We start from the raw sequence: 23,326 nt of genomic DNA on the forward strand, positions 1-23,326 counted from the left end.
ATGCTGGTCCTCGCAGTCCCGCCTCTACCCTTGTCAGCAGGCTGTCAAAGTCCAAAGGGCGCGTTGGTGCACAATGCACAGGTAGAGATTAAGGAAGTGATTCTCCCAAGGAAGTCTTGCCTACGAGCGGCTCCCGCGAAGCGGGGGCCGCGAGGCGTTGCAGGAAGGTCGGGCAGCAGCACTCAGGGACAGCACTTCCTTGTATGAGGGCTTGTATGAGCTAATCCATATGTGGATGGAAGGTTGTTTTGTTTGATTGTTTTGTGATCCTATGTGGAAAGTGTTTCCATGCCATGAGTGATGTCCTCTGAGGTGCCGTTATCGTTTCTGGCACTCCATGCGCAGCAGTTGGTGAGGAGAGGGAGAGATTTGTCATCATTGGTTTTCAGTATTCTGATAGCATCTATTAACCAGGGGAACCATTGTTTAGCCCTTCTTAGCTTACCTGCATATAGAAAGTAATAATAATAATAATAATAATAATACATTTTATAAAGCGCATGGTTACACTGGGAGCAGTGTGTCCCCGCCCTGAGTGTGGCAGGCCCTAACCAACAGGCGAAGTAGTTTGCTGGTTGGGTTGGTCCTATCTTTTGTTTGTAAGCTGAAGATTGAAAGTAAAGCTGGTGGTGTTTTTCCGGGCTCTATCCCAGGGATGTGGGATAATATAGTTGAGTGCAGTAATTCAAGAGGTGACTAAGCATGATACTTGTTAGTACCGGTTTGCAAGTTATGTGATTGTATAAACCTAGCGCACAGTGGAATGTAGAACTGTAAAGGGAGGCTCAAGGAACGCAAAAGCCAGCACCTGTTGTGTTTTTCACGGAGTAAGGTTGGCGGGCTCAGTGTTTTTCATCTCGGAGTTGACAGTAATTAAATCCGATAAACATGCATTTAAGCTTTAATTACTAACTGTTATTGACCATAAAATAGCTTGTAATCACACAGCGTGTTTTCGCCTTTCACTGGTCTCCCGTCTCACTTTTAACCCCCCGTACCTCCCATATTGTGTACTTTTCCCCCACTTCAATCAGGATCATATTAGTCATTTTCTAAAACTGGTATTAGAAAGTACTGTGTTTAGTCATTTGTTGGATAACTGAACATGAAGCCGCCTCCTTTATTTGTCCATGTGGAAGAATTTGATTCAAATATCTTTTTCTGTTTCAGATCGCCACTGTCCCACAGTTGCCCTTTTATTTGAACTGGAGTTAACCCATACCTATTGATTTAACTAAATTTTTATGTGCAATATTTTCCAGGGACTTCAGCCCATCTTCATTCATTGTTCTTTCATTGTGTGAACCACATTTCCTTCCACCCACTTCAACAAACAGTATTGTGAAGGCAGTCTCTATACACTTTGAGTGACTGTATTTAGCCCTTTCACAAGGACACATCCACATGCAAAGTAGTGCCAAGGGCTGACATAACAAAGGGTTATTTTGCTAAATAAAAATATTTTTGCTTTTAGACTCTTTTTTATTTTTAGTTTGGGACCCAGCACCTTTCAGAAAAATAACGTTCTGCAAAACTCATGACCAAACAAAGGAAGCATTCACAAAGCCAAAAGGTTGGCAGCCTACACTAGACTTATTGGCTTTGCCAACGTTTGTTTAAATATGTCTTCTGTCCAAGGCATTTTTTCTTGTCTTGTCTATAGTCAGCTTGTTTCTATCTGTTGTCCAAGATCTCGTCTTAAATTTCTACTCTTGCAATACAAGAAGCCCACTCTCCTATCTCCATCGACAACAATTACTTTGTTATGAACGTTATGTTGGAATGTAAACTTTTTGTGTTGATTAAAAAAGGCTCATTGTTTAGAATTGGGTAACTGTTTTTTTTTTAATGTTGTGGAAATCGGGTTATATTGTGATTATAAATTGTCTTAGGTTAATATTAATATTTTTGATTTCTCTTTAAAGGTCCTGTTCAGAATCCATTGATGCATACACCACAAGTATCTACCGGACAAGGCTACAGTGCTACTTATCCAGGCTCCTACACACATTTGTTACCTGCTAAAGTACCCTCTCATCCATCCTCTGGACATTACATGTATGGTGGCCTTCCAAATGTTTCACAACCTGGGAATTATCAGGGACCTGGTCAGACTCTTAATAGGCCCCCTGTAGGGCCTGCTTCGACAGCACCTTTGCAGAATACAGGCTCTCTTCCCAGAATGCCACCTCCACCTCCGAACTCTGCTCCAATGCCAGCGCCAAACATTGGTTTTGCTCCAGGAGCTCATCCTTCACCCCATTCTAATTGGCAATATGGTGCTCCTCATATGAACTTTCCAGTAGGATCTCAGACAAATCATGTGGCTCATCCAGCAGGAACTGTAGCATCCCAGTCCTCTTTATCGTCATCCTCTGGAAATACGAAACCACAAGCCTCTCATTTGTATGCGACTTCTTCTGGTGGGACGCCCGTACCAAACAGCTATACAAGTACAGGTAAAGTAGGGTTTATGGTTGCCGCATTTTGTTGATCCAGAATGAGGGATAGACAAACATGTCAAAGAGTACATAAGTTGCTAGTTGCCAATATATGGTTGCTGTAAATGTTATTTAAAATGGCCATTGTGTACATATTTGATGACTCCCCCTCCCCCCCCCCATTCTTTGACCCTACCATTGTTGATTAAGCAGTACATAGCCACCTGGTCTTGAAATGGCCTACTTGCATTTGACTTCCCCTTTCCTGTGTCCGGCCTCAATCAGGGAGCACACTGAGCCCAAATGTTTTGAATGAGGAAGAGTACATTACATGTTTTTAATTCTAATTTTAACCGCATGCGCGCTAGCGGGTTTTCCCGCTGTGCGCTGAAATTTGAAAAGCGCGGGTAACGTGACCAAGCCAGCTCGTCATCCGCGTAGCGCAGGTAACGCCCATGACGAGCTGGCTTTGTCATCCGCGTAGAAGGGGTTAAATGGGTGTTGTACATGCAGGGCATAAAAAACGTTGCATATAATGCAATGTAATGGTGTCACTAGATCTAGTTGGGCTAATTATCATTTTCGAATGTTGGTTTCCCTACGTTTGTATTTTTATTGGTGTATTAGCTTCTATTTTCAAGGGTGGACTGTTGAATAAAATGTAATTATTTTGTGTTCCTTGGTGAGAGCATACACTCTGTTCCATCTGGCATATAGAATATGTATGGAGAAATGATTTTGTCTGTCATTACTAATTGCTGTTATCTGTACTCTGAGTGTACTGGGTAGTTGACTGTTCACTACAAGAGACTGTTACTCGATTCTGTTCGGCAGTGTACTGCATCATCCATGATGTGAGTTTCAGAAGTTTGATATTTTAATGTAGAGTTTACTCCCAATTTATTGAACTTAATTCAGGTGTGGGAATCTAGAAGAAGCAATTAACTCAAAACGTTCCTTCTGGGAAACTGAATAATTTTTACCGCAGAATAAGAAAATAAATTGTCGAATGACATACATAAGGTTGATTGTGATGTAGCATTAATGACTCGCACATCTCCCATTGATTAATTACATTAAGAAATTGAACATCTCCCATCCCCACTACTTTTACTACCACAACCACTTTTCTGTCCTGTTCTCCGTCAGTAACTATGCATGTGCTTACCAGGGAGTAGTGCTTTGACCACTGTGAACGTAAATCGTGTAGTGTGACTGTTGACTGCTATGGGCGCTACATCTTCAAGGACCAAAGATGTTTCCTCAGTTAATGCAACCAATTCCAAATTTGAGGCTGGCATCAAAATGAAGTACCAGACAACAGGCCATCCGATTGCTCAACATCCTCGTTGGGCTGTGTTTGTTTTCTTCCTCCTTCTCCATATATGATTGGACCTACATGGCCATCTTTTTTTTCTGGATGATTGTTTCTTTTTTTAGGCAAGTAGTCTGTCTCCACCAGCAGGTCATCCCTTTCTCCACATCACACGTCAGTTCTCTCTCTTTTTATTTCCCTCACTACTCAAGCTTTTTCTCTGTCTCACATTTAACAAATGCAAATGTGTAATGTTTCTCTCCCTGGACCTCTGTAGCACTAGCTCTCCTTAATTGTCCTCCTTTTCGACTCCTGTCCAGTGTTCATTTGCCTCCCTTTGCAACTGATGTAAAAGCAAACTGTTGTTCCTCTTTCCGTGCCTCTTTTTGATGGCTCTCCTTATTTCCTTCTAGTGCTTTCCTCTACTTTGTTCACCCATTTACCACTGTAGCAATTTCCAGTCTCGCTTGGCCCGATATTACTCGCATCCATTCTTTCCACTGACTGTTTTATGTTTCTTCATACTGATCTGTACAACTGGAATGCATAACCCACCATTTACGTTTCAAAGTTTGTATGCATCTTCTAGGGTTGCTTTATCTCAACAATCAGAAATGTGTGCGTGTGTTTTTTTTTTTTCTCAATGTCAAAGTTTCATAACATTTCATCTGGCCCTAGAATTGCTTATTTTCTCTTCCCATCTACTTCCAACATACTCAATATGGCTACTTTAAAGGGTGTTTATTATTATCTTTTTTAAGTTTGTGTAAAGAAATGCTCTCCAGTGCTGTTTTTAATCTCTGGACAACACTGCCATCGAAAGAGGAGATTTTAGGAAGTTTAGAACTTATGCATTTTACCATTTTAGTAACATGTGGGTCCTGGTTAAAGTTATTGACATATAATACTTGCATGCAAAAAACGACCAGGGTTTTGAAAGTTAATGATTAGTTAAATATATTTTACCATTGCGGTCATCGGTTTGGATTTCTTCACTTGCATCTATTGACTGGGCTCCTGCATTATTAGCCATCATAAAATAATGGCAACCATTGAGTTGAAGACACCTTTTTCCTGTTGACTCTTGCTAGACTCTTGGTCGATTAAAAACGACCCGCTCAATACAGTCTTCTCCTCATATATCCTCTTTGCACGTAACCATTTGAGGCATTCCATTTCTAATTATACAGAATACACGGAGTATCCAGTAGTGGGCTGTACTCTACTACTGCAAGCCATTCTTACAGACTTCATTCTTGTAGTTATTGGAGCGAAACATATATACCATGTTACAGTGAACATCGACCAAATATCCTTACTCTTGATGTTGGTAGGTAGTTTTCTTGGTAATCTCTAAAAAGTCACAAAAGACATGGAATAACTTTTTGTTCATTACACGTAGTTCGTCACAGAGGGTGCCCCATCTGTGAATACGTTTTCTGTGGACACTAATTAGGAATTTATTAAGTCTTCTGATGGCTTGGGGACTAGTCCTAATACAATGTCTGGTAACAATATATAGCAGCTAGGTAATATTATGCATTTTTTGTGTTCACTAATAACCCAGGATATCTATTCCAATTCTATGAAATGCTTCCCCATTATTGAGGAAATTGCATCATAACGTTAGCAGCTCTGCACTTGCTTTGAACCATGTTTGTGTGCGCCACTTAAGTTAACAAAACTAATTAAGTTATTGGACCGATCTTCCATTTAATTGTGAGGTTTAGGAAACTGGCCAGGCCAGGGCCGTGATAGATGTACAATCAAAAGCTCAAAGTAGCCAGGTCTAAAAAAAGATGCTCACCAACACTTTCCAGGACACAGTAAACACTGTAGGTTGTATATTGGTGGTGCTCTTGAGCAAGGGTTGGCTAGCGCACAACCCAAACATTGAGGTTAATCAATACAAAACAAAATGTTCTGAGCACTCCGAGTTCGTAAGTGAGTTTAACATCCAATCCAAGGAGTCAAAGGATTTGAATCCGCTTAATCCGATCCACCGTTGTCACAGCATAGCAAATTATTTCTGTACATACAGTCAATATAAATTTGAAGCATTATAAAAACAGGGGCCAACATGTGTTTTGCCTGCATTTCAAGGTAGTCTTCGACTTCCCCAGGGCTGTAAACAATAAATAAATCAAAAGGTAACTAAAAATGCTCTACCTAGACTCTCCATCGCCCACCAATTTGTGCCAAGTCTTTGGTTTAAGAATGTAAAGTAGCCACAAATATTCAAATCTGTAAAGCAGTATACATAATTATTATTGTGTCAACGCTTTGTTAACGACATTAGGGAGAACGTTTTTAGCCAATTACAGTATAGAAGCAAAAGTATAATGGCGTACAGCCATCACTGCCATTGCCAATCATAAAAAGAACAGTATGCTTGCAAATAGTACAGTGAAATGTGCCTATCTTTGCCCTGTGCTAGTAAAGAGGGTTTCAAAAGAGTAGAGAAGATAAAGGAAGTTAACCTGATGTAGAGTAAAAGAAATAGTGGTTCCTTATATTTGGCAGTAAGATCCAGGGTTTCAAATCCAATATCTCTTAATATCCTGTGTAAGCAAATAAAAGTAATTGCATACTACTCAAGACTCAACCGAAGTAGCCCTCCATATAAGTCAATACCCATTATCCACGGGCTCAAAATGCGTGTGACTCAGTCATATGTAATGACAAGATCTAATTTTCCATTGTTTTTTTTTGTTTGTTTAAAAAAAAAAAATGTTATTTAACAAACATCGGCATGATAGCATACACCAATTAGCTTAATGTCAGTACATGCATGACAATAGGAGGCAACACTTTTACATATCACACTCACAATGATGACCATTCAAGGAGGAAACAAATCGTCAGGTTCAATACTTTGTGGGGGAGGACAAATGTCTCCACAATAGGAATTCCGTGGTGACCACATGCGGGACAATTTTGTGGGTCAGCCTGAGCGGCATACACAGTCTTATCTCTAAACATTCACCAGTTCACACTAGACTCCCATGCCTCCAGAGTGGGGGGGGGAGTCATTGCTCCCCAGGTCTGAGCAATGTTTGTTTGGTGAGCATGAAACCCAGAGTGGCCCATTGCATCTGTTGGGTAGTTAGGTCGGTTGGTTCCCATATATTTAATAAGCATCTGCGTGCTTCAGGGTAAATGTCAAATGTCAACAGTAAGGACAGCCCTCATCACTGCGTGTATTTCCCTCCAATATGTTTGGATGACTGTGCATCCCCATATAGTGTGCAGAAAGGTACCAATCTGGCCACAACGACTGAGACAGTCACCTGTATCCGCTCTGCCCATCTGTACTAGCTGAGGGCCGGTCATATATGTCCTGTGCAGGATTTTAAGCTGAACTAGCCGTAACAGAGCTGGAATGGCCACCACCCGAGGAGATGATATCGCCTCCTGCCACTCCTCCTCATCCATTTCTATGCTATCCGCCACCCACTTTTGTCACAGTGCTGAAAGGGAATCTTCATGTTATTTATTAATTTATTATAAATTAGTGAGATGGTTTTATCTGGGATATGTGGCCATCCAGTATTCTGTCTTCCAGCTGGGACGATTCGTGAAGGGATGCTCCCCTTGGGATAAGGGAGTGCAGTGCATGGCTAACCTGTCTGTAGCGTAGAAACTCTTATCAGCTAGCTGGAGGGTGGCAAAGGGTCTCACCCCTCCCTTCTCCCAGATATCTTTAATTTAAAAGATGCCAATCAAGTCCCATTTATTAAACCCCTTTGATGTCCATTTTTCCATTGTTTTTATACTTTATTGGCATGTGGCTAAGTATGTCAAAGCTATAATAATAATAAAAAAAGTATTTATATAAAGATGTCCATGGACCAATTCCTGTCCTCTATTAGTCATGCAAGTAGTAATAACATAACAATCTAGTTGTAAAGCGAATATGTCCGTAAAAATGAAAAGGAGATTGTCACTTGTCCAACACATGTCAGACAAGCGTCCAGTTAGCATGGCCCCGTCATACAGTACATGAAAACAAAATAATTTTGTGGAACAAATACGTTTTCAGAGTGCATGCGGCATAATGTGCTCTCGCATCGATAGTAACGAAGGTCATAAAAATTATTTACTTGTAAGTGCAAAGCGAGAGTACAGATAAATGAGGGAATTTTCGCTTATCCAACAAATATTAGACCAGCATCCGGTCCGCGTGACCACGTACCGCGAAATATGAAACCAGTATGTTTATGCACCACCAGGTATGTCCGGATCAACATGTATAGGTTCACATGTAATTAGAGGTACACAAGGTCTTGTTCCCCATTAATGATTGCTATAACTCACTTTTAAAAACATTCCAATTTAGGCCTGCACTAATTTAGTGCTCCCACTCCCGAGACTATCCCACATCTATGTAACTACAGGGCTCTTATCTAAAAGACATGTTCAACTAAACAAATCCTGCATATCATAACCAACGTAAGTCACAAAATCGCCACATTCTATAGAACGCAATAAACTGAGTAAAGCATAGCCAATCCACTCCCAATTGTAGCAAAAAAATCAAGGCATGGAGAGTACTCCTCCAACAGAATCAGTGTGGATGGTAAGTGCCATCTTAACTCCTATTTACACTAACAAAAGAGGATCAGTTGATCACTCATCATTGGTGACACGCATCTTGGACTGTGAAAAATAACATAAATGCTTTCCAGTAATAACATTTAAGCAGCAGTCAAACTACGTAAATTGCGTGACCCACGAAAAAGGTAGCTCACACCCTAATAATGTGCTATGCACAATTCATATAGTACTTCGCAAAAGTGAGAGCATATTTAACTTGCCAAAGTAAAGTCTAAACAAGTTGGGGAGCAGCCGTCTTGCTAAAAAAAAGTGATCCAATGATCTATAACTCTGAACGGTTTGTGATCTGCCAAGTCTATCAAGGATAATAAAATCACTATATGCAACATCTGACAAATCAAACGTGTAGTAAGAAATAATGTGAAAGTGAGAGTATAACTGGAATAATATGAACATAATTGTTACCAATCCATTTTTGTTAGTGTGCTAGTATTGGAGTCCATCAATCGAATATGCACACAGGAGCAACCATCAGAGAGAAGTGTGACCAATAAACACAAAATGATCCGTAATAATTCCAGACCTCACCGGTAATAGGGTCAAATAACACCATGTTAAAGTACCCAAACTTAAAACTGTAATGGCTCGAGTAGGAAGAGTATAACCTCACTAAACCTATAAACGCAAAGAGTGTATTTAACGAAACTTTGAGGACAATCGTAGTTAACGATTTGGGTAGGGAGTATATATTACACCAAGATGTAAGTAAGGGCTGAAAATTAAAAAAAAAAACATGATCTCTCCAGGGTTGTTGGTAACACAGACCGAAAAGAAAAGCGAATACAGAGAATAAACAATATAGCTAGTTAGTCATAAATGGCACAAGGGAAGAGGTAGACTCTGTAAATGGGGGGAATTAAAGTAACCAACCGTACTAAAAACATAATAATCTTATGAACCCTTCACTTAAACCCTAAGTGAGGGCAATGTAAGTCCTAGTAACTACCATAGTAAAAGTACGCTTGATGCGTAACCCACACATAGATATTCAGACTGAACAAAGGGTTAACATGTGAGAGGCTTAATCTCCTAGGAAGTATTGCAATTCATTGTCGATATTCAGCCCACGTTCCAGTGATTTAAGCCTCATTATCCATGTAGCCTGACAGCATCTCAATTTAAGTTCACAGTTGTATTCAGACTGAACAAAGGGTTAACCTGTGAGAGGCTTAATCTCCCACCCCGTGCATCACTTTTAGTATGGTCAATCCCATGAAATCAGAAATTTTGTTGCAAACCACGAGCTTCACACAAGTGTGTGTAAAACCAATAGGGTGCTTCATGTCATTTTGTTTTAAGGTTCTGAAATGTTCTGCTATCCGTTCCCAAAGTGGCCTAATTGTATTTTCAGCATATGTTTTCTAGCATGGGTAAAATTATCCGCATCGCTGCTTCGGTTATTTTTGCGCTGTGCGGCTGTTTTCTAATAACCGCGTTACATGACGAGCTCAGCTCGTCATCCGCACACGTCACCCGTGGCTGATGACGAGCTGAGCTAGTCATCCGCATCGAAGGGGTTAAGATAAAGATCACATATTTTGTATCACAATCTATATGCATTGAAATCGTAGGCATACCTGTAGCATTTATAATTAAAAGTCAACATTTTGTCTTGTGCCCACCTACATACTCTACAATGTCCACATTTATTAAAACCGTTATTGGTTCTGCTAGCCAATTCTTGTGTAATTGGTTGAGAGTAACTGGGACTTCCTACTCGAGCCGTTACCGTTTTAATTTCGGGTACGTTATCACGTTATTTGACCCTATTAATGGCAAGGTCTGGAATTATCACAGATAATTTTGTGTATTGGTCACACTTTACTCTGATGTTCGCTCCTGTGTGCATATTCGATTGATGGACTCTTTAATGCTAGCACACTATAAAACAAATATGGATCAGTAATAATTATGTTAAAATTATTTCGGTTATACTCTCACATTATTCTTACTACACGTTTAATTTGTCAGATGTGGAGTTGTGGCATATAGTGATTTTATTACCCTTGATACACTTTGTGGATCATAAACCGTTCTGCGTTATTGATTTTTGGTTCACTTTTTTCTAGCTCCCGAACTTGTTTAGGGGTTACTTTGCAAGTTATATACGCTATTACTTATGCGAAGTATTATAGGAATTGTGCATAGCACGTTATTAGGCTGTGAGTTACCTTTAACATAGTGCACGACATGTATGTAGTTTAACTGTTTTAATTTTATGACTGGGAAGCATTTGTTAGTTTTAGACACTCTAAGATTGCCGCCACGAACGGTAAGTGATCACCTGATCCTCTTTAGTTAGTAGAATAAGGACTGTTAAGATGGTGCTTAGTGTCCACACCGATACTGTTGGAGGAGTACTCTCCGTACCTTGATTTTGTTTTGCTACAACTGTAAGTGGATTGGTTATGCTTTCTACACTCAGTATATTGCGTTTTATAGTATGTGGTGCTTTTGTGACTTACGATTGTACTTGTTTAGATATGTGGTATTTGCATACTTGCACATATCTTTTAGATAAGTGTTCCATAGTTACATAGATATGGATAGGTCCGGTAGTGACAGCACTTTAATTTGTGTGCTTCCTAAACTGGAGTGTTTTTTTCAGTGAATTATGGCAATCATTAATGTGGAACGCCACCATGTGTACTTTTCATATGAAATTAGCTTATACATGTCAATTCAGACGTATACCTGGTGGCACATATACTCCGCCTATTAAATTATCCAGCAAAACATATTGGTTTCATATCTTGTGGTACATGGTTATGCTCCTAGATGCCTGTCCGATCATGTTGGACAAGTGATAATTAATTCCCTTATTTATTTGTACTCGCGCTTTGCGTTTACAAATACATAATTATTTTGATCTTCGTTGTTGTCCGTGCGAGAGAACATTGTGGCACATGCACTTTGCCAACTAATTTGTTTAATATAATTATATTATTTTCATGTAATGTCATGCTAAGCCTCGCTTGTCTGATACATGTTTGACAAGTAACCATCTCCTTTTCATTTTCACTGACATTGTCTTTAGAAATAGATTGTTGTTATTACTTGTGTGACTGAGGACAAGAATTGATCCTTGGTCACCTTTATATTCTATAAATATCTTCTTGATCACTATTTTTTACATACTAAGACACTGACAAAGTATAAGCAATGGAAAATGACACCTTGTCATTACATATGATTGACACACGTTTGGAGACCTGAAAATATTGGGTGATTGACTTATATGGAGTGCTACTTCTATTGAGTCTTGAGTAGTTTGTGATTACTTTTAGTTGCTTACACAGGATATTAACAGATATTGAAATTACGCTTCATTGTTGTATTGACTGGATATACAGAAATACTATGTTCTGATGTGAAATGGTGAATTGGATTAAAGCTGATTAAAATTCTACGACTCCTTGGATTGGACGTTTGACTCCCTTATGAACTCGGAACATTTTGTTTTGCCTTGATAGATCTACTTTCTTGTGGAATTGGTATCATGTCTTCTTTCTTGACAGCGTGATCTGCCACAGTCATAGTGAGAAGGATTGTTGGCCTGCTCTCTGCAGGAGATTCAGTGACCTTGATGTGAGCTGTCTGACCCGGTCTTTTACATACGGGTGATTCTCCACCCTTTCATGGAGAGCTGTGGTTCAGGAGCTGCCAGACATGGGAAGTCCTACCCAAGTTTAAGGAAAGTTGGAAGTTGTTGGTGCATGCGAATTAACAGAGAAGAGGAAGAGGAGTTTCAGTATACACACCTGTGCCTTCTAGAGAAAGTGGACTCTGGGGAGGCTATTTATGTACAAAGCTGTGCCTGAATGCACCTCAGGTGTTCACTCTAGGTGTGCGAGGCGCAATGGTCTAGCAGCACTATTTGCAGATACTGGTGTCTCACTGATGGACGATCAGGGATCGGTTTGTCATTGGCTTGACATCTTGGGCCCTGACCCATTCCCCATGTGGCCTTGAAGTGACATTGCTTTGAGCGATCAGATTTATGAGTCGAACAGTCATTTTTTTATGGTGAGCACTTCTGCATCAATCTTCTTGAAATGGCAAAAAAGCCGAAAAACTGTACGAGAGGAACCTTTAAAGCCCTCAACCAGGGATTAATAAAAGGATCAGTGGGCTGCCTCCTCGCAGTCAAAAGGTGAAGAAAGAAAAATTATCTTCAAGAATTAAATTACTGATGAAATCACTTGCGGTGCAACAAACAGTGTTGATAAGTAAAAACTCTTGCGTATATCAAGAGGGAGAGAGAGGACCAGATAGCTAGTCCAGATCCCCGGTTTATATATTTAGATTAATCAAAAGGAGACTAGCTATGGGTTGGGATGGTATGATGTTTACATTGTAAAGATCATGGTGACTCAGGTAAGTTTTGTTGGTCAGGGGTGGCACCCCTGACCAACAAAACTTACCTGAGTCACCATGATCTTTACAATGTAAACATCATACCATCCCAACCCATAGCTAGTCTCCTTTTGATTAATCTACAAGTAAAAACTCTTAGCATTTTGGCAGTGGTGCACACCATGAAGAAACTGCTTGGATTAAGAAGACATCAGAAAAATCTGAGATAAGGCTGAGAACCGTGGAACAAGAAGTGAATGGCTTATCTTTCCTAGTACAAGAGGTGGCCGCCTATGAACAAAAGAGTCTATATTAAGCTAATAGAAGCATTGGCATAAAAGCTGGACAACTAGCAGAGGAGGGAGAAAGCTATGGATTATGGAGAATTGCTCTTGATCTTCCAGAGGATTGACCCCCAGGTCAAAGTATTTTCACTGTGTTCCAGCATACACAGTGAGAAGGCCAGATGATAACTAACTCGCCCCTTCCCTACCCCCACCCTTCCAAGGGATATGCTGGTATATAACGTATTTGTGAAAAGCAGGGAAATCGTCGAGAGGCCCTCTGGCATGGTGATTTTGACATCTGCGGCTCTGAGAGGAGATTTTTAGGGCAGTGATTAAGACCACAGAATCTTTCTTTTCCCAGACCTAGCTCCTGAGACAGTGGGGCACAATAAAAATGACTGGCCATCCAAAATGAACTGACTAGCCTACATGTTTGTAGCTCTTTCACGCACCCTGTGAGAATGAGGCTAGCCTGCCCTAGGGTATGGGCTACGATAGCAACCTTCTGACTAATTACTGCAGGAGAGTCCTTTTGATATGTTGCTTAGGAGTGATGGAGCTATTACTGAAGGCCCTTCTTGGGTACAGGTGTAAAATTTGAGCTATGCAATTTATTTTTTACAATCTCTGGTTTGATATCTGTCTCTGTTCTCTCTTTCTATTAGAGATCATCCTGCAGTTCTGTTGAATTGCTAGCGTTAATGGGGTTGACTTGAAAATACAACTTGTAATGTGTCCTCTTCTGTTTTCCTGACAGCATGATGGGGGTTGTGACAGCTTATTTGTATATGTGCTTTATTAAAATAGTTGAACCATCATTTTGACCTTTTATGTGATTACTTTTCTGTATCCCAGCGCAGCCTTTAACGGACAACGTGAACATTCCATGTTGTGTTCGGTACCATCACAAACACCAGATTTGTCCCCTCACTAGTCACAGCCAATAAGACTTCTAGTAATTGTTTCATTTCATGTTTTCATATTTTGAGATTGGATCTGCTGACTAACTCCTTACTGTTGACTGTGTCACATATCTAAATATTTCCCAACTGTACTCTTATGATTACCAGTGTTTTTGGCGTAGTTCAACTTGTTGAAAGGCATGCTATGAGCCAGTGCGAGAGAGTAATTCTGTTCCAGTGTTGGATAGCTGAGCCTGGTTTTCCAGCATCCCTGCTAATTATCTCTCCAGTTGATAAGCCAGCACTGACTGAGCTATTGGGGTCTGGCTTTGGACAGCTGGTGTGATAGAATGTTTTTTAAATGTTTTTTACAAACAAGCATATGGGATAAAAATAATGATTACACTCAGTCAGTCAGTCAAATTAACTTTATTCGATTTGATTAAAATCATACAAAGTACATAAAAACAAGGTTATTTACAATTAAAAAGGATTAAACCGTTTCTTTGTGAACAAGTTAGTTTGGCATAATGTAATCATTAAAAATATTTAAAAACAAGTTATGCACACTGGTTTGGCAAGTTCATACATCTTCTAGATCTGGACGCTGCCACTAGGAAATTGGCCACGGCGAATGTAATACATATATTTCCTAAAGTTAGCTATGCATGTTCGAAAGGAATTAGCAAGCTGTGCATATACAAACTGTTACAATAGTCTATATTTGTGCATTGGATAAACCATTTGTTTACACACGCAAAGCATGAGCAATCGGTACAGAGAAAGGAAACCTGGGCAATCCGTGTATGCGTATACAGGGCCGGCTTTGGGGCAGTGCGACTGATGCGGCCGCACTGGGCGTTTGCCTGTGGAGGGGGCGCTGTGACCTCAAGGCGGGCGCTCTGTTTAGCAATATCTTATGAGTAGCGGTCCTGGGGTGTGGGGCGCCAAAAGTGATTGCTGCACTTGACGCCACCAGCGCTAAAGAAGGCCCTGTGACTATATCTGAACTTTCGCAAGCAGACACAATAGCCCAGTCAGTCCATGCATTATACATTGAAAAGTGACACTCTGTGCTTGTAAATAAGGAGCTTTAGCCATCTGTACAGGCCTATATATATGTGCATATTGTAGTACCTGCACGCACATGAATGGCCTGTAAAATGAAGAAACTCAGTTGTGGCTAGCCCTCTATACTTTAGTACATGGCCCTTTGGCTGTCCCTACACGTGCATTTTGTACATGCACTTTTCGATCAGTCTGTGCATGCGCTGTTGGTGCTGTAATAGACTGTAAAGGTCGGTCACATCGTGACAGGGTTCAGTGTGCGTGCAGTTGGGGGGGCCATGGTAATCCGTTCAAGATACACCATGTTTTGCCCCTTGGTTTGGTCTCAAAAGGGGGCGGATGTGGCTGGACCGAGGGCCTTAGTGGAGGCCACCCCTCTGGATCAAAACCTGGGCTGAAAATGGCGGAGGTAAGGGGAGCGTAGGCAGGGGACTAGCTGGGCAGGAGATTAGGACTGTAGGTTTAGCCCAGCCATAACTTTAAGCAAGGAATTTGGCTGGGGTGGTGGGGTATTTAAACGCAAGCGCGGGTCGCAACACCCTAGAGTCTTTCTCCTGGGAATGTTACAGAAAAGAGGTGTAGCAGCTACAGAGTGTGAGGTGAGATGGGGGCGTGGGGAGAGAACAATAGGCTTTGGTATGGATGAAGTGCCGTTAACCAGGGAGAGAGGATAAAAGAGATGTGTGGGACGGCTGACAGGGCATGCTGAGGGCGGTGGTACTGACCCGTGCTATTTCAGGGTAAGTGCCGCATTACGTCATTCTTGCCCACGAATCCGGGGTCACGTAAAAGCCTGACCCACTAAACGCACGTTCGTTTGTGCTATGCCATTCAAGTCACTGCAGGAAAGTTCCCATCATATTTTTAAATCACGCATATACAACAAAGCTACAGTCACTTTGCCATGACCTACTTTAGTGCAAACACTGTATGATACGCAAGCTCTACTAGATAGAGCGCATATTATTTTTAGTGTTGATTATGAATAATTTATTTATTTAAGCATTTTATTTGTATTTGAATAGTTGGTTTTTCATAACAAAATTCTAAACCTGCTTAATACGATTAATGTAATTTGTTACAAACACAGGCAAACGTTTTGCTCTACTGTTTAGCTTCGCATCGGAAGGATGAAAGGCTGAAGGAATGAAGACTGGGCATCGCACTGCTTTTCAAGGACACCAGCGGCTCCTTGAATCCTCTCGTTATGAGAGTTGCAGCCCGAGCAGCAGTCACTTCGAGGGCGGAGGACTGACAACCTTCCCCCATCCTCCCACCTTCCTGTCCCATCTTGTGCCTGAGTGAGACGACTACTCACCCACCCCCCCACAATATGATGGCACTGTGATGCGCGCTGACCCTCCTCCCTGCGTGCCCTCAGAACTGCTGCTTCCCTCTGTCAACAAAATGTATTTTCCCCTGGGCCATGCATCATGCTGTCGTCAAAAGAATGCGTGTCAGTTTCGTCAGCAGGGTGTAATTTTACTCTGTCCTGTTTTGGTAAAGCCACGAACACCAGGCGTCCTCCGTTTAAACATTGACGGAAGATGTTATCGACTTGAACCATCCGCACATAAAGGTTGTGTGACCTAGGCGGACCCCTACCATTTTATGTCTGTTTGATTGATCATCGACTAGTCTAATCCATGAGAAGGGTTTACACACTTAAAATTGCGAGTACGTGAGGAAGAGAAAACCTGCACGAACACGCCTGAGTCCATAAACAACAATCGCAGACACGGTCTCACGGCCGTGAAAGTGAAAGCACGGCCGTGGGAAACAACAGCAGGGGTAAATTAGGGGGGGCGGGGAGCAGGGGAGCGGCGTTCCTTTGAAGTCGGTGGGAGGGAATGAGCATATGGGGTGTGAGGAGAAGTGAGGCCCAGCGCGCTGGGGAAGCTTCACGCTTGAATGCCTGAGGCCGAGCGCGCGCTGGGGAAGGTTCAGATGCTGTGACTGGTCTGATGCGATGATGCGGGAGCAAATGGCAAGTGCGTGCACGGGCACATGCACTCTGCGCAATCCGCCTGGTTTAGCTTTCGTGGACCCAACTCTATGTCTCGACATCTGCAATGCGCAAGCGCCTTGGCAGAGGTCGAGACCTAAACATAAGTAATATAAAAACAATATAATTTACAATGCCAATAGCTCAAATTCTCGCAAATGCTAGAGCTATTTCATTGCAAATTCTTGTTTGAAATTTATTCTTTTTTAGGTGTCTGTCTTTTAGAGGGGTCGTAGGGGTGTGTCATTTGTTTATTTTGTAGTGTTTTAGTATTTTCTTTCTACATGACTTGTTTAATAGTAGTTCATGTTTGACTATATCCTATTCCTTTATTGCAATGTTTACCTTTGCTCATTGTTAAGGTTAATTTGCTGCAGTTAAAGGATTGTTACTAAGCAAAGTGTAAGTTTAATTTTGCTTTCTAATGCTATAGTTAAACTTTTTGTTTTTATTTTTCATGGTAGTTATTTAGTATTTGTATTCATATAGAATGTTAACAATTAAGGGGTGTTTGCATAATAGTATTAAAAAATTTTATTAACATTTTAAATGTTACTTGCCTGCACATTTCAAGTTATAAAAGCTTTATAAAACTCTATTGTTTGAGACAGAAAAATAATGGTGTCCTTTCTTGTTAGATTAAGAGAAACTTGGTGTTTGAATTGCATCCTATCCAGATGTGTACCTATTTTATAGATGCATATGTCACAACGGCATACACATTGGAATATTACACCGAACTCAATGTAATGCTGCAAGATTTTGTGTATATCATTTGAAACTGACGGCTATAATGAGATTAGCTTTTTGTGTTTTAAAGAGAAACCTGTGTTTAGGGTTCCTTCTGGACAATTTGCGCATTTCAAACTATAAAATACTTTGCCGTTGGTTACAAAATGTGACCTGCTAACACCATCCAAAAACCAGAAGGCTGTGCAAATTAGACAAAAATGACACTGTGTATAAAAAGTGAAACATCGTTGCAGAAAGTGTATTATAACGTTAACTACACTGGTGTGAAAAATATTACATGTATATCTTAATGATTCTGCATTGTATTATCGAATAATGGGTTTAAAACAAGTTGTATTGCTAGCAAAATAAACAAGCACTGGCGTTGCCAATAGGTCTCAGTAGGAAAGTTGGAGCTATTGGTTTTGTAAATGACAAAGCCCTTTGTTTTTAAAATGTAAACAAAAATAAAAGGCATTGTTATTTGCAATTGTAATAGCTCCAACTTTCCTACTGCGAGACCTATTGGCAACGCCAGTGCTTGTTTAATTAACTATCATCCTCTGGTAATAGCCATTTCAGCACTTTTCGCCAGAATTAGTGAATTAAATTCCATCTGGTGCCATGTCTGGATCATCTTGCCCGAGGATGTTTAAAGTGGACTTTGTTTCTTCCACCCATATGTAGTGATGATTGATACATTTTGCTGAACCCTAGATAATTAAGCAGTGCATATTGAACCCGTTTATACAGAGGAGTTGTTCATTGATCATGTTTATCCTAATCCAAATATTGGCCCAAAAAGTGTGACTTGCACCCGTCATTTTATACGTCTCAGTCCTCCTGCTAAAAGGCTTTCTTGGTGGCTGACTGCTCACAACTGTTTTTTAGGTGTTTGTGTAATTTAAAATCTGCCTGTATCTTGTAGCTGCTTCAGAGTGTCCGGTGCACAAATGCCAAAACATTTATGCAGTCACTCGAGGTTAACAGAGTGAGCATAGTGCATCAAGGCATTGGTGCTTTCCCGTGGTGCGCTCTCCCTCTAAGATGCTGAAACATTTCAGGTAGCCACCAAATGCCTGGCTGTGCTCTGGTGTTCATGGGGTAGTGACACGGCAAAAGGTCAAACCAACCACAAGGGTAGTACATAAGGGTTGTGAGGACTAATGGGTCTTCGGCTGTTGGGGTGAAGGTGTGGGGGGTGTGTGGGGGGAGTAGTTGCAACATTACTGATGGGGACGGGACTGCTCATAAAGTGGCACAACTTTTTGGAGAGTTCCAGAATAAGGCAGGACTTTTGATTTCTTTTAATGCTATTGTGTTTTGACCAGTGATTTCCACTATTTAGTCCGTTCGTTTACCTATGCAAGTAATTTCCTTGGGTATATTCACGTTTTCATATGGAACAGCAGTTGTCAGTCTGGGATTCCGCCTTTCCATACAGCCTCTGTTTGCGTGTCAGTTCTAGTGCGGTGCCTCTGGTAGAAATGCGCTTGGCTGGGGTGTTCAACGCCTGCTGTATGGTTAGGTTAAGTTGGTTGTTGCACATAGATGGGCTTTGGAATATTTTAGATAGAAAACGCTATTAACTTACCGAAAAGTTATTACTTATCCCCCCGCAGTAATTGGTAGTTACTGCTATCGGTGTTTACCGCCGCGGTAGTATCAGAGCGCTAGCAGTAATTGGCCCGCCTGTGGGAGTGATACTGGCCGAGCCTGCTTTCTTAGATGGGGCACTGGGTGCGTATGTGGGGGGGAACTGCAGTGCTGCACAACTGGGCGAATAAGTAATGTCAAATAATTATTCTCCATGACTTTTAATTGATCGTCCGGGGTAGCGAATGCCCATTGATTGGAAAAAAGAAGCGATGTTGCTTTGCACGGGCTTCCCTGACTGTTTCTATGGCGACCGAGGTAATTTCCCGTCTGAGGATCTCCGCTGCCCTCTGATTGCACTTCTGCGGTTTCAGCCTGCAGTGGCAGGGAAGCGTTAAGCCACGATAGCTTCCTCCTCTCTTAAATAGCTTTGATTTAGTGTGAATCAACAATACACGCTGATTTTTCATTGTTGACATATTCACAAATGTTTCCGTAAGTGCTTTCTCGTTTTCTTCCTCATTAAACAGAGCGCTCTTTAATTACGTGGCTTCTGACACACGCTTTTGCAGGCGCGGTGTATGTGTTTTTTTTTGCTAGGAGTCTTGCTGTGGTATTTTGTACAATGTAGTCTAGTGCAGTCTAGTAATAAACCTTAATGTACCTGTCTGCACCTCATACGTCCTAAGTGCGATGCCCAGGGGAGGATCCTGGCAAACAGGTTTATCGAGGGACAGAGATAAAAAAGTGAAACGGGCGGGAGAGCCTGGTGGGGGGCGGGAATGCGAGCGAGGGGAGGAGAATGGAGGGGGGAGACAAGACAGAGGCAATGAGTGTTGCAAATGGTTGTAGGGAAGCCGGATGGGGGCGGGAGAGCCTACGAGAGAAGCACACAGTCCTCGGAAACTAAAACATGAAAAAAAATGCACATGAAATGAAGGAAATGGCAGAAGACAAAATAGAAACAAGACGGAGGGAAGGCAGAGAAACAGAGAAGGGGAGGGGGAGGCGAAATGCGACACGGTGTAGAGCCGGTTAAATGCAAACAGCCCAAAAAAAAATGCGACCCGGTGTGAAGCAGCAGGGGATGAGAGTGTGATAGAGACAGGGGAGGAGAAGCCGCAGAGCGCATGCTGGGCGAAGCCCTTTGATGTGCTGTGCGGCCGTGAATGCGCGTGCTTGTTTGGTCACGTGATTCACGTGAACTTCAAGAAAACCACGGCTGAAAGCCCTTGGTTTGACGAAGATTTTGCCGACATGAATTCTTGCTCCGCTCAATGCGCTTGCGCGCATTGATAGGTCGCGAGACCTAAAAAGCCATGCTTTGCTAGACATACGTTTGGTTCAAGGATGATTTGAGCAAACTGTGCATAGGCCAGTTACGCTTTTTAGGCATTGGTTCTGACAGTGCAGCAGCATAGAATATTCAGTGTGCCATGCATTCGTCCTTTTAAAGCATTGGCTTTCTTCAACCAGCCTCTCTCAGCCAATTTGGCTTGGGACTTGTCAGTCATATTTTTGCTCTTTCCAGTGGAGAAATCATCTGTCAACTAAAGCTATTGGCTATTTTAAGCGTTTTCCTTCTGTCTCTACTTGCGATCTTTCTCTGAACTTCATGAGGTACTATTTTACAACCTGGTAGCCTGTAATACATTCTGCCTTTCATTTATTGTCTGGCATTAATGTGCTTGCGCTGTATGTGTTGGCAAATTAAAGCCAGACTTACTGGTTTCACTGTTTTCTCACAAAGCTGAACAAATGTGGTGGTGGATTTTGAACAAGTGAAAGCATACTATATGTATTCCTTAGGTACTGAATGGCTGCTTTCTTTTTGTCCGTTCTGAATGCTTTTCTCGAATTTTGGTTTGCCATGAAATGCAAAAGCTAATGCACTCATGTCTGTTTCAGTATTTCTTTTTCGTTGTACAAAACAATTGTCTAAGCATGGTAGTAAAATGTATGTTTGTTTCCATTCCAATTAAAATCAAAATGTAGAAGCACCATATTTCTGTCCATTGTCAAGTTTTGAAAAGCACTAGTACTCCCTTCTTGATCTGGAACAGTTCACTGTGTGCCTACACATTTGCTCGCTTCAGCACAGGTCCTGAGGAGAGACTTTTTTTCCCCTATTGCGTTGTTGCGCGAGGATGGGTGCTGTAGGTTTCCGTATACACCGATAGAAGTAGGCTCATTTATGCGAGAAGCTGAACTTCGGAGTGGTATTCGTTTGAAGTGCTTCGATAAACAGCAAAGCCTGATTTGTATTTGGGCAGGTATTGGCATGCAAGCAGATTTTGCATGTTATCTCAGTTCCCGGGATCGGATCATTTATTTGCATTGCAAGTCTTTTATTTGAATGAATTCCTTTTCAAATTACCTCATGTAGTAAGGGTAACAATCACGTACCATAGTTAAAGCTTTATGCCAGTGCTGTAAACTGACTGAGAGAGGGCCTGGTCCACTGAGGCGCAAGTTTTTGTGGGTTAGGAGACAAAGAAAGCACGGATTCCGCCGAGATCACTTATTGGTATTTAAGAATAATTAGACGAAGCGTCCACACAGAACCAGCTCGTGGCTGTTTTTCATTCACTCCTATCATGCGTAACCGCATTGAACCATACTAAACGTGTATTTTTCATTCTGTTGCCTAACTCGAGAAGCAAATCAGTGTTTTCCAGTTCATGGCTGTATGTTTGTGGTCTTCCACTGGTGGTGACCTCCGACAGCCGTCCTTAAAGTGCCTTGCTGCGTGTTTAAGGCCAGGGTGTGTGGGGTTGGGTTTCGGTAGCCAGTACAGTATATGCAGACTGTGTGGTGACATAGGCTACACCCTCGTTATCATACTGGGCAGATTGGATGCTGCATCAGTTAAGCATTTAGGAAGGTTTGGGAAAAGTGTATCTCGTATATCCGCGCAGAGAGTACCATCGTGTCTGCAAGTCAGCTAGCTAGTTTCACATACAAATTAAAGGAGTAGAGGCTGCCTATACCTTAAATGCTCTGAACTTTGCCAGCGTCCATTTCTAAACCCACTGTTTTGAATTTGGATGCAACCATTTCTTGTTGTTATTTATGCATCATTATATGACCTGTGACGAATGCACCTCGTTACACCTGTGTTATTGCCAAATAATAGCGCGTGGAGTCTGAGCTGGCTAGCCTTGCCCACCTACTCTGTAGATGTCTTTAAGGACTGCAAAACGTCTTGATACACAAACCACTACAGTTGAAAAATTGACATTGTTTCCTGGCCTGCTGTCTGTCGGTGTTTTAAACTTTAAGCTTAAATTCTGGGCCAAGCGTGTGCGAGCCACGTCAGCAGAAAAGGGTGTACTGGCCTGTCCTTTGCTTTCAAGAGTAGAACTCGGCTGCCACGGATACACTCTGTCACTTAAAACCAGCATTGGCATAGCCAATAGGTCTCGCCTTTGGGGCTTTATAAGTGTTTAAACTGAGCTATTGGCTTTGTTAACATTTTTAATATGTGTTGTAGAGCATTGTGAATATTGTGCAGCATGTTGAAACTGTATAAGTTATAATAAAAAAAAGTGTTATAACTATTTCGTTCACCTTATAGCTAACCGAAAAAACATTATATACAACTAAAGTATACATATATGGTGAGAATTAGGGTAGTGCAAAAGAGGTTTGAGATGAGTCAGAGGTGAGGTAGGTGAGTTGAGAGTATATGTAACTAAAATTGTGCCCTACGTGAGATCTAAAGGGCAATAGACATATTAATAAAAAAATTGAAGTGATTCACTGAGGCCGTGTTGACAATCAATTCAAGGTAGATTTAGATGCAAAACAGAAAACACACTACATTGGAGTTCTCACACTGACTATAATGCAGCCGTATATGATCATCCCAGGGCATCCCAGTGGTTCTCTCCTGCAAAGTCTGCCAAAGATTGGTAATCCGATCTGAATTGGGCTGAAGCTCGAGATGAAGCACGCCCTAGGATACAATTAATGTGTAATTTGAGGTGCTGTACAGAGCAGAAGCA

General features: G+C 41.5%; 1 protein-coding gene across 2 annotated transcripts in view; it reads left to right on the forward strand.

Annotated features, from left to right (window-relative positions):
• The window catches only part of SEC24A (SEC24 homolog A, COPII component), a 590,503-nt gene that overhangs the window by 68,017 nt on the left and 499,160 nt on the right, over positions 1 to 23,326 (forward strand). For both annotated transcript variants that reach the window (XR_015297552.1, XM_086931494.1), the window contains exon 2: positions 1,926 to 2,459. Coding sequence is in view for 1 of the 2 variants with exons in the window: in XM_086931494.1 (XP_086787620.1) it covers positions 1,926 to 2,459 (534 nt within the window). In the remaining variant the exon portion in view is untranslated. The remainder of the gene's footprint in view (positions 1 to 1,925; positions 2,460 to 23,326) is intronic.

Source organism: Lissotriton vulgaris, chromosome 7 (assembly GCF_964263255.1).
Source record: "Lissotriton vulgaris chromosome 7, aLisVul1.2, whole genome shotgun sequence".
Classification (NCBI taxonomy): domain Eukaryota; kingdom Metazoa; phylum Chordata; class Amphibia; order Caudata; family Salamandridae; genus Lissotriton; species Lissotriton vulgaris.